Source organism: Pseudoliparis swirei, chromosome 22 (genome assembly GCF_029220125.1).
Source record: "Pseudoliparis swirei isolate HS2019 ecotype Mariana Trench chromosome 22, NWPU_hadal_v1, whole genome shotgun sequence".
NCBI lineage: Eukaryota > Metazoa > Chordata > Actinopteri > Perciformes > Liparidae > Pseudoliparis > Pseudoliparis swirei.
The window spans coordinates 3949747-3964964 of NC_079409.1; the positions used below are offsets into that span (position 1 = coordinate 3949747).

The 15218-nt window shown below is 45.3% G+C and overlaps 1 protein-coding gene and 1 long non-coding RNA gene across 2 annotated transcripts; both read left to right on the forward strand.

The window, feature by feature from the left end:
• The first annotated feature begins 584 nt into the window (after positions 1–584).
• Positions 585–2846, forward strand: LOC130212714 (uncharacterized). Its single transcript, XR_008835402.1, has 2 exons — positions 585–1267; positions 2277–2846. It is a non-coding gene; the product is annotated as an uncharacterized LOC130212714 (long non-coding RNA).
• A 2479-nt stretch (positions 2847–5325) lies between these two features.
• meox2a (mesenchyme homeobox 2a) lies at positions 5326–14769 on the forward strand. Its single transcript, XM_056443840.1, has 3 exons — positions 5326–6291; positions 10774–10946; positions 13780–14769. The coding sequence occupies exons 1-3, from the start codon at positions 5694–5696 to the stop codon at positions 13996–13998; spliced, it is 990 nt and encodes a 329-aa protein (XP_056299815.1). The 5' UTR covers positions 5326–5693; the 3' UTR covers positions 13999–14769.
• The last annotated feature ends 449 nt before the right edge of the window (positions 14770–15218 follow it).

Sequence of the window (15218 nt, forward strand, 5' to 3'; positions counted from 1 at the left end):
TCCAAATCGAACAAATAAAAATCACTAATGGCCCCCCCCCGTTCAACAAATTGAGAAGTCTGGAGTTGTTCCCCCGCCTGGCACCCATTCCCTCTCACTTGAAAGATGGCGAGGAGTGTGAAAGCAGGGGGGGGGGGGGGGGATGAAGTGAAGGAGGGCGTTTACAGATTTAGTCTGGGAGGAAACTGGCTTAGCACTGTGGCTGGAGCCGGAGCCCGGTGCCGCTTTTTTTTTTTTTTTTTTTTTTTTTTGGCGGTTACACCGGGACCAGATCTAAATTGGTTTTCTTTTCTTTCGTTTTTTTTTTTTAAAGTGGCGACCCCGGGCTGTTTGAGGTGTGGTCTGACTCGTTGGAGGCCCTGCAAAGCATCAACACACGTCTGCTCGGGGCTCCAATGCCTTTAAAGCTGGAGGCGGAGGGGAACCAACCGCCCCCCCACCACCCCACCACCCCCCGTTATAGACGATGATCTCACCACTCGCCGTCCGCGGTGCCATTACAGATGCAGAAAATGGCCACCGTAGAGCGGCACTGTGTCTCGATTAGAGCGGGGAAACCGGACCGCGAGGAGACCGACTTTTTTGCGAAGATCCCATCCGCGTCAGACGGGAGCCGTTAAAACTCTCCAATGTCGACTTTTTAAGAGGGAAAATCCGTCGATGAATATCTCTATATTTCTCTATCCAAAGCAACCGGATTTTAATTGACCATGATATCATATACAAATAAAAAAAATTAAAAAAAGTCAGCGCTCAAATAACTCAATGAAAACACTTTAATTCTCATATTAAGAGACATTTTTAAGCGTTTATTTGAGAGTCTTCTCTCAGATTTGTACAACTTTTTCACTCTTACACAAATTTCAGAGGGGTAAACACACACACACACACACACACGGTTTTGTCCATCTCAAGTGAGTTTAAAAATAACAAATTGCCTTCACAGCCGTCCTTTGGCGCTTCCTCGCTGTCACTCCCGGGGAAGGCCTCCGTCCTCCTCCGGTAATGGAGCTGTAAGCGGAGACACCGTCTCCCTCCGTCACCCCGTCTCCCGACATCCCGGCGTGTCGTCCACGTTCCTGAACGAAACCGTCTGCTGTAAATCTGCGGCCGAAGACTGAAGGGAAACGAGCAGCGACGACAGTTTCCCTCGCCGCCTGCAGATGTTCACCGGCGCCCTCGTTATAAAAAACCCCATTGTCGTTGTGATCCGGGAGCTGACGTCCAGATACGCCGGTATCGTCACAGTATGAGTTTAAAAAAAAAGGTGAAATGAGCAATTTTTATACAAATGAATCTAAAAGAGTGAAAACTTGACGGTATATTTCTATCTCACGATGTATACTCTATGTTCTGTTTAATTTGAAGTGAACTTCCACGCCAGCAATCGTTTCATAAGAGCAGTTTATTTCAGAAGTTGGAAATATTTCTGAAGTGAAAAATCATTCAAGTCAAACTCTGGAGAGAGAGACCTCTCCTCTCAAAGAATTTAGTTTGTATCATGCTGATCGTTTAATTTAGGATATATATTGGGTTTATATCTTTATACATCATAAGTGTTATACGCTCGGACATGTTTCCACACACACACGTTATCACACGGTTTCGTACAGGTCATCCGGGACTTGTGCCGTTATATATTTCCTTAATTGTTATTGTCATCAATGCTTCTCTCTTATTATCAAAGTGCAGGTTTTTAATGTACAATCTAGTTGAAGTACCATTTTATTTGAACCCTTCTATTTTGCATTATTTTGTTGCTTATTATATGCACTGTGGTTGTCATATAAGTGAGTGTGTGTAATAACAGTCTTTGTCATGGTTTATAATTACAACTGCGTTTTTTTATTTGTTCAGTAATTATTCTATTCTTATTTTATATATATTTAAAAACACATCTGCTCACGAACATCCCAGCATGTTATAAACCATTTATTACATGTTTATATTGTGTTTATAAATGCACATTATAGTGTTCCTGGTTGTTTTACAGCACTACTTTCTTGGTATCTTTTAGTGAAGCTCTCGCTGCTCTTATGGGGATTCGTAGTCGTGCATGTTATAAACCGTTTATTACATGTTTATATCGTGTTCATTAATGCACATTTAAGTATTCCTGGTTGTTTTACAGCTCTACTTTCCTGGTATCTTCTGGTGAAGCTAAAGTGCATTGCTGCTCTTATGTGGATTCGTAGTCGTGCATGTTATAAACCGGTTATTACATGTTTATATCGTGTTAATTAATGCACATTTAAGTATTCCTGGTTGTTTTACAGCTCTACTTTCCTGGTGTCTTTGGGTGAAGCTCTCGCTGCTCTCATGGGGATTAGAAGTCGTGCACATTGCTGTTTCCACGAAAAAAGAAAAGAAACCCAACCCGAAGCCGCCGGCGAGCGGCGAGCGTGTGAGAAATGGACTAAAGTGGCAGTTGCATGTTTGTTTTGGTGACGGCGGTGGCGGCAGGGAGCCGTGTGTAATCCTTCCTGCCCCGAGTGACTGACAGCCACAGGTCTACCTTCGCTTTCTGTCGACTGAGGGGGAAAAAAAACGCCGACAGCCTCGCCATCAGAAACACGGCGACCCCGGCGGCCTCTGCTCCCCAATGACCCCCCTTTCTCACCTCCTCTTCTTCACCGAGGTTTTACTCCCTTCTTTATTCGACATGTACTCATTGATTCGTTTGTGCTAAAGATATTCACACTATCATCATGTTGAGACTTTTTTGTAGTCTAATTAAAACATTAACATTCAGCTTTTAATCAGTTCAGACCGGAAACGCCTCTTGTTTATTAAATCAGCCATCACGATGTACCAGTATTGACGATAAAAATAAATAATGAAATAATGATATCGCGTTAATAACATGCATTTGATCATATTATATCAACAATCTAAATAATCTAGCCCATCTTTATTTAGTTATGGAAACAGACTCTCTCGCATCACTCTATACTTTTAATTTGTTAAAAAATACACACATAAACAAGGATAAAGTAAATCTGACTGATAGCATTATTTAATTTTTCTTTTTAAATCAATGTCGCGATGATATCATTATCACCACTTCTTTTGGCCACAAAATACTGAAAAATCTGATATAACCCTAATTCACCTGTAGGGAGGACAAATAAGGACACACTAACACACACATATATATAAATAAATAAATAATATATATAAATATATATATAATATTTAAATATGTATATAATATATATAAATATATTATATATATAATATATATTATTTTTTATAAATCACTGATTCAATAAATAAAATGTGTTAAGGAAATACGTTTTAATTGGGCCGATATGCGGGAACCTCAAAATGACTGCAAAAACATTTTTAACAATAAAAGCCCAACGTTGGCCCGGCCTATGAGTGTAAGCCTCGCTTATTCACACAGTGGGGTATTTTTGACTCAAATAGCCCACGAGGGGCAAAGACTATTGACTGAAAACATCCCCACGGGCCGCCGCTGCTGCAGGGCCAGCGATTGGAAACACGTGTGTAATATTAATACCTGCTCAGGAACCCTAAATATAGAGCCTGGACTAACCTGCTAATAGCCTTAATTTGTAAGGTAAACAGTAGAAGAAGTTGACACTCACTCACCTAAGGTGCCTTTCCTCTGCTGCGCTGCCTCGGCTGCCTTTGGAGGGACTGTGTGCGTGTGTGTGTGTGTTGGGGGGGGGGGGGGGGGGGGGAACAGCAGCAAAGTTACAGCCTTCCTCCGCCGTGCTATCTGTTAAAGTCATTTTCTCTCAAAGAGGAATTAATTTCCTTTCTCAGGCGGCCCACAGCGCCCGTGTGTCGTCCGCCAGGGGTTACCGTGACGATCCGTCTGTGAAGAAACCTAAAGAATTATATTTAGTTTGAAGTGTTACTTCTTTTCTTTAAATCTGAACTGCGTGCACTTTAAAATCTCATTAGCAGAAGTCACATTGTCGCTTTTTGGGATTTCACAGATTTGGAGGATGGGGAGAGTGTGTGTCTGTGTGTGTGTGAGGTGATTATTCATCTTTAATGTTCAATTAAATATTACAAATACGTATTCACAAGGCTCTAATCGTGTTATTACAGACAAAATATTTTAATTGCAAAGATTAGAACCATCACATCTCATCTGTCTTAGTATCAGAAGTGGTATGAATGAGTGTGAGGGTGAGTACATCTGCTGTAGTTTTATTTGAACTAACTATTATTATAATAATAAAAGTAAGAGAGGAAGCATAAAGGACTTTCTTCTTTCCCTCCCGGGTGTTTTCCGCCTTTTTCTATTCCCACATCACTTCTGGAAAATAACACATTTATGACCAAAATGATGAAGGTGAGGAGCCGACCATGTGTTTGATGTACGCTGAAGGTCGAAGGTGGCTGAGATATTTCATCTTAATGCTAAATGATAAACCGTTTCCGGTGTGTGTGTGGGGGGGTGGGGTGGGGGGAGGGGATTTCTTCCCACTCTCAATACGACGAGATGTCATTTCAAAATAATAAGAAAGAACATTTTACTGCACGGCTGCAGAGATTAATTCTAATTTTAAAGCCAACAACAATAACAACAAGTGTTCTTCCGCAGGTCAAACCGGTGTCGCCGTGTATTTATATTTGACGACGTGAGGTGTTTCATTTAAAAAAACCAAGATTAAAAAATCATATGTCGAAGAAAAAAGAAAGAAAAAACCAGATTCTATAAATAAATAAAAAGATTCTATAAAATAATTGGCTGCACTAAATGAAAATGAACTGTGGTTGTGTGTTTTTTAAAGAGCAGTACATGTTAACCTTCAATTGAGACTGGACACATAAAAAAAAAAATTGTAGGGTTATTATTTTGGAATAAAACTTGAAACTTATTTTTTTTTCTTAAAGTAGCGGGGAGTAAAACACACAGAGACTCCGAGGCAGACAAAACAACGTGCACAGGAAGCCGTTTGAAGCCGCCTCCCACAAGACCAACAGTGTTTTAAAGGGTCAGCGCTGACAAAGACGGGACGACACGCCGAGTTAACCCCTGACACCTCGCTGCACCCCTCCTCCCCCACCGCGAGGGACGTTTTTTTTTTTCCAAAGGAAAAACAAGAAAAAAAAGATTGCCACCGGAGGTCAGATCCAAGTCCAAAATAAATTGCCCTCTTTTTTCCCCGAGGCTCTCGGCCATTTTAATAGCGCAGATTTATTGCGCCGTGCTTTTTTGGAGGCCGATCGTATGCATGTGGTCAGTGAGACGCGTACGCAGCCTGTGACCCAGCCTCCCTCTCACGTTACACCCTATTTATAACATCCCCTCCGCCCGGCTCCCCTCGTTCTGCAGTAGTTTCCTAGTGGGAAGCCTCCTCCTCGAGCTCCTCCGGTCCCCCCCTCTGCTCCTCCTGACATCCGAGAGGCTCGGCTGCAGCTCGCCCTCGGGCTGACTGTTTACCCCGTACGGGCCCGCGGCAACTGGCCCCACGCTCCGGATTACCAGAGGACGCCATATCCCCAAAACACACTTTGCTTTCTGCTCTGACTCATCCAGAGAGTAGACAGAATTTTTCTTTAAAAAACGGGAGAAAAAAAAAAAGATTTTGAATCGTGGATATGTGCTTGTGATTTCATTTTTTTATTCTGGGGTTGTTTTTTTGGGTGTAACTTTTACCTTCTTCACCTTTTCCTGGAGGCTGTGTGTGAGTGTGTGTGTGTGTGTTGTGATGGATCACACGCTGTTCGGGTGCCTGCGGAGCCCCCACGCCCCGGCTCAGGCCCTGCACCCCGCCTTCGCCCAGTCCCCCCTGACCCTTCACGGACGCTCGGACCACGTCTCCTACCCGGACCTGGCCTCTTCCTCCTCCTCCTCCTCCACCCCCTCGCCGTCCACCTGCATCATCTCCAGCTACCCGGTGGACGACGGCCTGTTTCCCGGCGGGCAGCACCACCACCACCACCACCACCACCACCACCCTCACCGCGGCCACCAGCAGCAGCAGCAGCAGCAGCAGCAGCATCACCACCACCTGCCTCTGCACCACGCGTCATGGCACATCCCGCAGATGCCGTCGCCCGGCGGGAACACGCGCCTCAACCTCTGCCACCCGCACCCCCACTCGACCCACGACGGCGGGCCCGCGGCAGCGGCGGCCTCGGACCTGGGCCTCCCCGGGGGGCCCAGCATGTGCGCCAGCACCCCGAGTCTGGGCATCGGCAGCACCCCGACGGGGGCCTCCTGCGCGCCGGCAGACTTCGGCAGACAGACTCTGTCACCTGCCGAGGCCGAGAAGAGGAACGGCAAGAGGAAAAGTGACAGTTCAGGTAAGAGGAGGCCAGACGTTCTACTTGAGATGTTGTTCCTCAGATATTTTGCTCGACCTCCGTCCGACACCTCGTTATTCAGTCTTATTGTTGCACGAAACATCGTCGCATAAATATCATCATTTTTTTGGAGCAAGCCCCCGAGCCGAGCTCAGGAATAACACGCTCGGTCTGTCAACAGCACATTGCTGTCGAGACTCCCGCGGCTCGGATAGGGAAAACAAAACCAAACAAAAAAAAGGAAAAGCTGCGTGAGAAAGCAGTTTGTAGGTGTCGGCCGACGCAGCGGGCGGCCCGCGGCGTGGAGTCAGAGGGGCCCGGCGGAGCCACAGTGGCCACATCTGACTGCAGCTTCTTTTGTTTAACTTTTTTCTTTAAAAAAAAAATCACATCTGGTTTGTTGCGAAGCTCCTCGGAGGGCAGCGAGGGAGGCGTACGGTAAATAATTAATGTCACGGATTGTAAAAGACTCCACGCTGCACCCCCTCCCCCCCATCCCCGATGCACGCAGGCGTTTCAGCTTTTTACTTCTATAAATGTTGAATAAATAGTTTTTATTGAAATCTATTAGTCGAGTAGTATCTGTGTAGGATGTGATCATTTTAATTTATCACAATTAAATACATTTTTAAGTCGGATTATGAAGTAAACCCTTTTTCAGAAGTGAGATTTATGAAAGTGATTTGTATATAAAAAATTTAATATATATATAAATATATATAAATATAAATAATTATATGTATATTGTTGACTCTGTATATATATTCATATACATATTTATATATTTCAAAATAAATATAAATACATATATGTATATTGTTGACTATATATATATATATATTCATATCAACATCAACATATGTATGTATAAAAATAAAATATATCTAAATATAAATATATATATATTGTTGACTCTAAATATATACATATATATACTGTTGACTCTACATAAATATATATATATACATATATATATATGTAGAGTCAACAGTATATATATATTTATATATATATATATATAAATATATATATACTGTTGAATCTATATACACAGTATATATATATATATATATATATATGTAGAGTCAACAGCAAAGTGAACCGCCGCTGTGAGCTCCAAGGCCATTTTCCTTTTTATTGTTTTTTGGGAAATTTATGACTGAAAAAAAAAAGTGTGACTTGACTTCTGACCTCTTGATCACTTCATCGTCATTGAGGGCCGTGTGAAGTTTTTTTCAAGATGATCCGCGAATCGCGAAGCTCCATTTAAGGCTTCACGTATCTATTAATAATAATATACGAAAAGAGTCTCACCGACGACACCTCATTGCACATTCAATAAAAAAATCGCTCTTTTTTAAGGACTGCACTCAAATAGGTGACATCTCCCACGATGACACGCTGGACGTTTCCAACCTGCGGTCCAACGCGATAATCAATCACGCCGCGGCAAACTGTCGGGGTCGGGTCGCCGGAGTCCTGGCGGAGGGAACGTGATATTAGCGAGAGTTCTAAAGTTTTTCCAAGGAAAGTGTGCCGTCCATTTGAGGATCGCGGGCCCCCCTCGCCGCCGACCCCGCACCCCTTTTTTATAGGCCTCTCCGGGGTCAAGCAGCGTATCACCTGCACCGGACCACCGGCTGAAGCTCCCTGCACGTGACTCTGGAGGATGCCGGAGGATCACCTCAGACGGCGAGCGTTTCCCCGCTGCAGATTACAGCCGGGGAGCTAAATATGGAAACTAATGGACTTTCGGGACTGCGCTGGAAATAATGCATTTGTGATAATTCAGGTTATGTAACAACCGAACGGTAGACGGAGCAGTTTAAAAGTCACATTACTCTCGGATTTAGCGTGAATTCCAGATGTTGAATGAAAGATTCATGACAACACATGAGGCTTTTTCGAGGGCCCGGCGGCCTCATTTCGAGGTTTTAGAGTTCAGTCTGTGCTACATGTCTAATATATCCACATTACCCACATGCAACATGTTGCAATAGTATATTTAATCCACAAATCCAGCGCAGCACCTCCCATTTCCTCTTCTCCTTTGTCAAATCCTTTGGAAAATCGAGCCTCTTCCTTCAAATCCCACATCCTCCCCCCCCCCGTAACAATACTTACTGCATACTCATTACCCCCACTCTTCCCCTTCAATACCAATCACGCTGATTATCGTGGGCTAACTAGGTTTGCTGACTCAATCAGCTGTCTAAATATCACGCCGCCCGCCAAGTTGCACTTGCACGATAGATAGAGCGCGGCGGTTTGGGTTTCACCATCTGGACCCGAAACTCTAGCGAAAACAAAAAAACCTCAATTCAGATAACAGAATAATAACAAAACCCAGAGAGCTCATTTCCACGTTGGGTTTAGCCCTCCGACGTCAAGCGTCTCCGCTCTCTGCGTCCGAGGCCTGCAGGGGGGGGGGGGGGGGGGGGCTAATGAGATGAGCTAGCTCCCTGGTATTTTTGGGGTTCTGGTTTCTGCAGGAACCAGAGACCCGTGGTCAAGCTGCAGAGTTTCGGTGCCGACGAGGGAGTGGTCGTCCTTTTAAAAAAAAAGAGAAGTGACTGTGTTTTCTGCGTGGGACAATAAAGAGGTGCTTGAAGTTTTATTTTGTTGAGGCGTGAGGTGCTGGAGGCCTCTCGCTGGCAGACGCTTTTTCCTAAAAGAAGCTTTAGAAAAACACCGCGGACGTATCGGTTCACAGGTCGGCTTCATTCTGCTGTGCTGCAATATTATTTTACCAAAAGGGAAAGAAAAGAAGAAAAAAGATTGACAACTAACTTACGCAAAGTTCCACCGCTCCAGTCCTAATTTCTTAAGACATCAGTTTTGAGTCCCGCACCCGAGCTCCTCGGTTCATTCGGCAAACCCACGATGACGTGACCCCGTCTGGTGTTTTTCTCATATTATTATTCCCCCCCTTTTTCTTGTGGAGAGATGAAAGTTACAGCGGGGACCTAATTGCTGTGGTGTCGTGGCTGTCTCATAAAAAAAAAAAGCCCTGCCGCTGGTTTTAACTCCAGGCCTGCCGGGTCCAAAAAAACCAGCCGAGGCTGTGTTGGGCTTTTTTAAAAAGAAAATCTCTTCACACAATGTCTGTGTTTACCAGAGAGAGAGAGAGAGAGAGGGCTGCTTCAATCAGCCACACACTGTATGGAGGTTAGAAATTACAGGGAGGGAAAGGCAAGGTCAAGGAGGGGAGAGGGGGGGGGGGGGGGGGGGAGACGGACAGGCTGCGGGTCAAGCAACGATCTCATTTTCATTTCATAAAGAAACCCACGTGGCAGCTCTTGCCGTGTCCTTGCCACGCAAATATAGCTTTTGTTTTGTGGAGCCGGTGCCGGTTCATCCCCTCGTCTTCTCTCCGGCCTCTCGAGGGACTCATTCGGTCCCAGAAGAAAACCGCAACAACAAGCCGCACTTAATTAGAAGGAAGATCTTCTTTTTTTGACAGGAGAACACAGGGAACCGACCTCAGGGTTCCCTCAGGCTGGAAATGTTAGGCGGAGACGGAGATGGTCCTCCGACGAGGCTCCGAGACTCGGAGACTCCAAAGCTCCGAGCCTCGGAGGCTTTGAGACTCCAAAGCTCCGAGGCTTTGAGACTCCGGGCTCCGAGATTCCGAGGCTTCATAAATAAAAAACTTTTGCAAGACTTTTTTACGGGTCTGACTCGACGCCCCGGGGCCATATTAAACGGCACCGCAGAGCGTTAATTAGCGTGCAATCAACGGGCCCGCCTTCGAGAAGGCAACGTGCCAGCGGAGCTCGTCCGTCTGGAGAAACCACAAAGGGCTGAAACAATAGGAAGGTTCTTTTTGAAGGGCAACTCTACTGTGGGGGATGACGCACGCCGGGCAATTTCTATTATTTTTCCACATTTTGCTTTATGAAATACAGAATATATTGCGAGTGGCCCTGCATTTGCTGCTCACACATATATATATATATATATATATTTTATCTTTATCAAAGGGTAAAACACGATTTATACATTAAATACCCCCCCCCCTCCACCATCTTCTGGCATTCCATATATCAGGTAACATTTGGCAGATTTTTTTTCCATTTAACAAGGAGCAGCCTGTCAGTTCTTACGTCATAAAAAAAGAAACGTCTATATTTCACGAATATCACGCGGAGCTGCCGTATTCCATATTTTTTTTTTTTTAAATGATCAGATTCGTTTCAGACTAAGACAAATTAAACCCACGTTGGCAGCCGGAGTCAGACGCACATGTGTTGCCGCCCGTGGGTCCTTCCAGATGCTTAAAGTGTTCATAAACAGTGCCTGAACAATAAAGCGTGATTGACAGCTCCTATTGTTTCTCTTACCTCGCCTCCCCTCCCTCTCTCCCCCTCTCTCCCCTGCTGACTTGCACCTGCCACACGACCTTCGCTTTTATTTTTGATGTATAAATCTGAGTGGAAACTGAAACCCTGTGTGTGTGTGTGTTTTTTGTTTGTTTTACAGAGTCCCAGGACGGGAATTACAAATCCGACGTGAGCAGCAAACCCAGGAAGGAGAGGACGGCCTTCACCAAGGAGCAGATCCGAGAGCTGGAGGCCGAGTTCGCCCACCACAACTACCTGACCCGGCTAAGGCGCTACGAGATCGCCGTCAACCTCGACCTCACCGAAAGACAAGTACGTTCCCACCTACCGCAGCTCGTTTTCAGACATTGCCCCCCCCTCCCCTCCATTAGCACATTAATGCCATGTTGTGAAAACAGAGGCGGCCTCGAGAACGACGAGGAGCCGCTTTCTCAAGCTCGCTACTGTGTTTTCGTAACTTTCGGTTCGAGGGGTGGCTATTGTGCTCCAGATGTGGCCGTGAGACGAAAAGGGTGGGTGGGTGGGGGAACTATCATATTCCAGATGTTCCCGTCCATTCTTTCAAGCGAGGCCGGGAGTCGAGGCGAGAGGAGGGGGGGAGACGGGTTGAAGGAAACGCTGTCTAGCAAGTCACTTCCTCTCTCTCCCACCACCCCTGCACAAATGCACAAATTGGTCTCCGAGCGTGGGCCGGCTGCCGTGAAACGCAGGCACATGAGATAAATAACCGGAGACAAATGGTTAGGGGGGGTGGAGGGGGGTTCTCTGACACCCATTTGGGAGCTGTAGGTCACACTTAGTTGACGCCTCGCCAGTGATATTCTATTCTGCGGCGTGATACAGTACAGATTGAGTGTAAAATAAACAGGCTGGAGACGGAAACCCGAGCGTTTCAGCTGATGCCTCGGGATGCAAATCACAACTTCAGATGCCGAAGATAGAGCTTTGAGCCAAAGTTATATTTTCCTGCCCGGAGCGTTGAAAGTCCAACGTGGGGTCCACGTTCGGGAGTTCTGGATACCCGACCCGACCGGAGGCGCGGACAGTTATTTTGCAATTGATCCTCGGGTTTCTTACCACATGTCACGAAGTTCTCCATGTAAAGTAAATCAAAAAATGATGGACCTACACCGTCCGTGTGAGAATGTAATTTTCAGCCGTCCGGCGCACGTTGACCCGAGTGAGAAGAGACCGTTCACGAATTCACCCCGTCAACGCAAAAAAGTCTGGGCATCAACTTGAATAAAGAACGCTGCTACTCGGGTTCGGACATAAATATCGGCGTCTCTCTGTATCCGCTAGAGCACAGGCCCGCGGCATCGTTTTACGTGGCCCCTGACGGCTTTAAAGACACGCGATCACTTTTTCTTAAAGAAATTGAAGAAAAATATCCCGTGCTTTTATTTTGAAGGTTTAAGATGAAATGGATTTATGTTTGTAATATTAGAGACATTTTCCTATGTTAAATATTTCTACACTCAAATAAACAATAATCAAATGCAAAGACAGTTATTTAACAATATGTTCGAGGAGTTTATAAAGTGTTTCCGGCCCTTTAAGAGGGCAGCCATGATGCTGATTTGGCCCATGGTGAACATGAGCTGACCCCCCTGCGCTAGAGATTTACAGCGCATGTGTCTTCCGAACTTCAGGAAGCGTAACCCCGAGGCTCAATAGACTGCGTGTTTGTATAATGCTTAACTTAAAAAGTACAAAGATCGCATGATCAAAAAATGCGACCAAAATACGACACATCTTCACGACCGGGGAACTTTTTGATGAAGAAAAAGCAGGTGCAACTTAATAAGCGACGGCTGCATCCCATTTAGTAGCCAGCGCCATGCTTTGGTATCCGTGCGTGATCAATAATGTCATTAGTTGCATCTGTTGTTTCCGGCCTATATCACGTATTAAGTCGTTGGCGATCAGCGGTTTTAATTCCCACTCGGGCCGACCGTCCCGTGGATAAAATGTTCTCCTGATGATTCCTTCCCAGCGACTATATGAGTGTGTATGTGTGTTTGAGGCGCCTCTCCGACTGGAAACTTAGAATTCGTGAAAAGTAATCCTCCGCCAACAAAAAGACTTTTGAGGAATGTTTCTGGATACACACAAAAAAAACTCCATTCAGCCACCAAAGCTCAGCGTTTGCCATCTCAATTCCACTTCAGCCGTCGACTGTTGCGCATAATCTATTTTCTCCGCGAAGCGTAACAAAAATGTTGAGTGTCTTCAGCTCGAGCAATTTTTGACGAGGGAAAATGGGGTTTTTTTAAAGGGAAAAAGGAGATAGTGAGCAAAAAACAAATAGGAATGAACCGATCAGGAATCATCCATACAAACTTTACGTTTTTTAACTGAAGAAATGTATCCAACTATTGTTTTAATGGCATTTCAATGACTACATTTTAGTTTGAAGAAGTTCGCACATCAACATAAAGTCGATGAAATGTAACCAGGACGCCATCCGGCAAAAATAAAGTTGTCCCCCCTCATGATACATTTTGAAAATGGACGTTGAGCCTTTGCGAGTGTGATGTTTTTGGGTTTGAGTGTCGCGATCGGTGTCAAGCACTGCAGGTAGAGTCTGAATCGTGTGTGTGTGTGTGTGTGTGTGTGCATAAGCCTGAAGGATCACATGTTTGTTTTCGACATTAGAGCCCTGCATATATAAATGCCCCCCCCCATCCCTCCCTGCTCTCAAAAAAGGCTTGCGAGGAATCCGAGATGATACTCGCCGTACGCCACTGACGTCAAACACACAACACCGCCGACTGACTTCCGGAGCACGTGACCGTAGAATGACACGCCCCTAATAATAAACCTGGGACCTAGCCCCCCCCCCCCCCCCCCTTCGGGCACAGCATGTGTCGAGGGGGCCCTCTGCTGCTACTTGACGTGCAAACCGTTTTAAGCAACAGCTTGATCATCAATCCGAGAGACGTAAATACGGCCGGGGGCCGTCGGGTCAGGGGGAAGACGGGTCGACGGCGAGCGGCAGATGGAGCCGCGCCACAACACACGATCGCTGCAGTGGAAATAAGTTCCCAAGTTGCATTCAAGTACAATCAGACTTTTCTAATTGTTTCTTTGATGTGTTGTGTGTGTGTGTGTGTGTTTGCTTGCTCTCTCCCCCCACTCGCAGGTGAAAGTGTGGTTCCAGAACCGGAGGATGAAGTGGAAGAGGGTGAAGGGCGGCCAGCAGGGGGCGGCGGCTCGAGAGAAAGAACTGGTGAATGTGAAAAAGGGCACGCTGCTGCCCTCGGAGTTCTCCGGCATCGCGGCGCTCCACCACTCGACGGACTCCTTAGCCAACGAGGACAGTCACGACAGCGACCAGAGCTCCGAGCACGCCCACTTATGATGCACAACGCCCCCCCACCACACCCCACCGCCCCCTCAGAGGACAGGCCCTGTCTCAGGACCGTCCTTAGAAGGACTGCTGTTTGCTGATAACCCCCCCTCCTCCCCCATCGTCATACAACGATGATAAATAAGTGTACAGATATGCAGAGCAGTGTCGTGTGGTAAGACAATGCAGCATGCAGGAAACACATTTTAAGATTTCAAGAAGCAGAGCACATGAAGTAAGGATGTGGACTTTTTTTTCTTCTTCCTTTAAAAAAAAAGTGCCATTGGTTAAAAAAATATGCCCTTAAAGAAAAACAAAATATTAAAATTGAAAGGAATATAAATATTAACACAAACGACTATAAATATTAACATTGAAACGACGTTTGTGCTTCACCCCAAAAAAAACACTGAATATTGCGTAACATTTTGGAAATCTCACTTAGTCAAACATTCCACGTTTGTGTGCCGCGGTCGGCTTCCACTGTATAAAATGTAAATTGCAATGTGATTGAGTTATTGATCAAATCAATCGTGCCCAAGGAAATTTGCCTCGCTAAGAATATAAACGATCTGTAAATATAATTCTCTGTATTGCCGTATACCGTTTAACGATTAATTTTATACCCACGCTATTTCAGCTCCCGCAGTAATAAACACGGACACTTCTTCTGGTCAACACACCTTTCTGAAAATTTTTTGTAAACAGAATCTGAAACCTTAAAAAAATAATGCATTTTATTAAAATCCCATTCAGGGACGGTCGCAGATCGAATAAAATTTACACACATTTTAATTTTTTCCTGTGCAGGCATCTGTCCATATGTGTGTGTGTGTTGCATGAAGTGAAGCCGAAATGAATTAAACATGACAGAGAGTGTAGAAAGCCGGTGATGATGGTGGGGTGGAGGGAGGGGGGGGGGGGGCATGTTAAATTCACCTTGGTTTAGGACTCCTGCCAAGACACGGAGAGAGAGAGAGAGAGAGAGAGAGAGAGAGAGAGAGAGAGAGAGAAACCCGCAAAGGATCGGATTCTGTTACTAAATCCAGTTGAAAATAATTTCTTGACTCGGTCTCGTCTTTCACCACCTTGTGATTGTGCATTCTAATTTTTTTTTTGTGTGAGGTTTTAAATTGTCTTTTTCTTTACCCACTTCCCCCGGAGCAAACCCCTGAAAGAAAGTTCACTTTCTAAAAAAATACATTTTATTCTGTGGAAAATTCTCCCAAATG

Bases quoted from the DNA above. Each gene is read 5' to 3' on its own strand.
- meox2a (XM_056443840.1), top strand. From the start codon at position 5,694: ATGGATCACACGCTGTTCGGGTGCCTGCGGAGCCCCCACGCCCCGGCT. The intron at 6,292-10,773 runs GTAAGAGGAGGC...TTTGTTTTACAG, and splicing joins GAGGAAAAGTGACAGTTCAG to AGTCCCAGGACGGGAATTAC. The intron at 10,947-13,779 runs GTACGTTCCCAC...CCCCACTCGCAG, and splicing joins TCGACCTCACCGAAAGACAA to GTGAAAGTGTGGTTCCAGAA.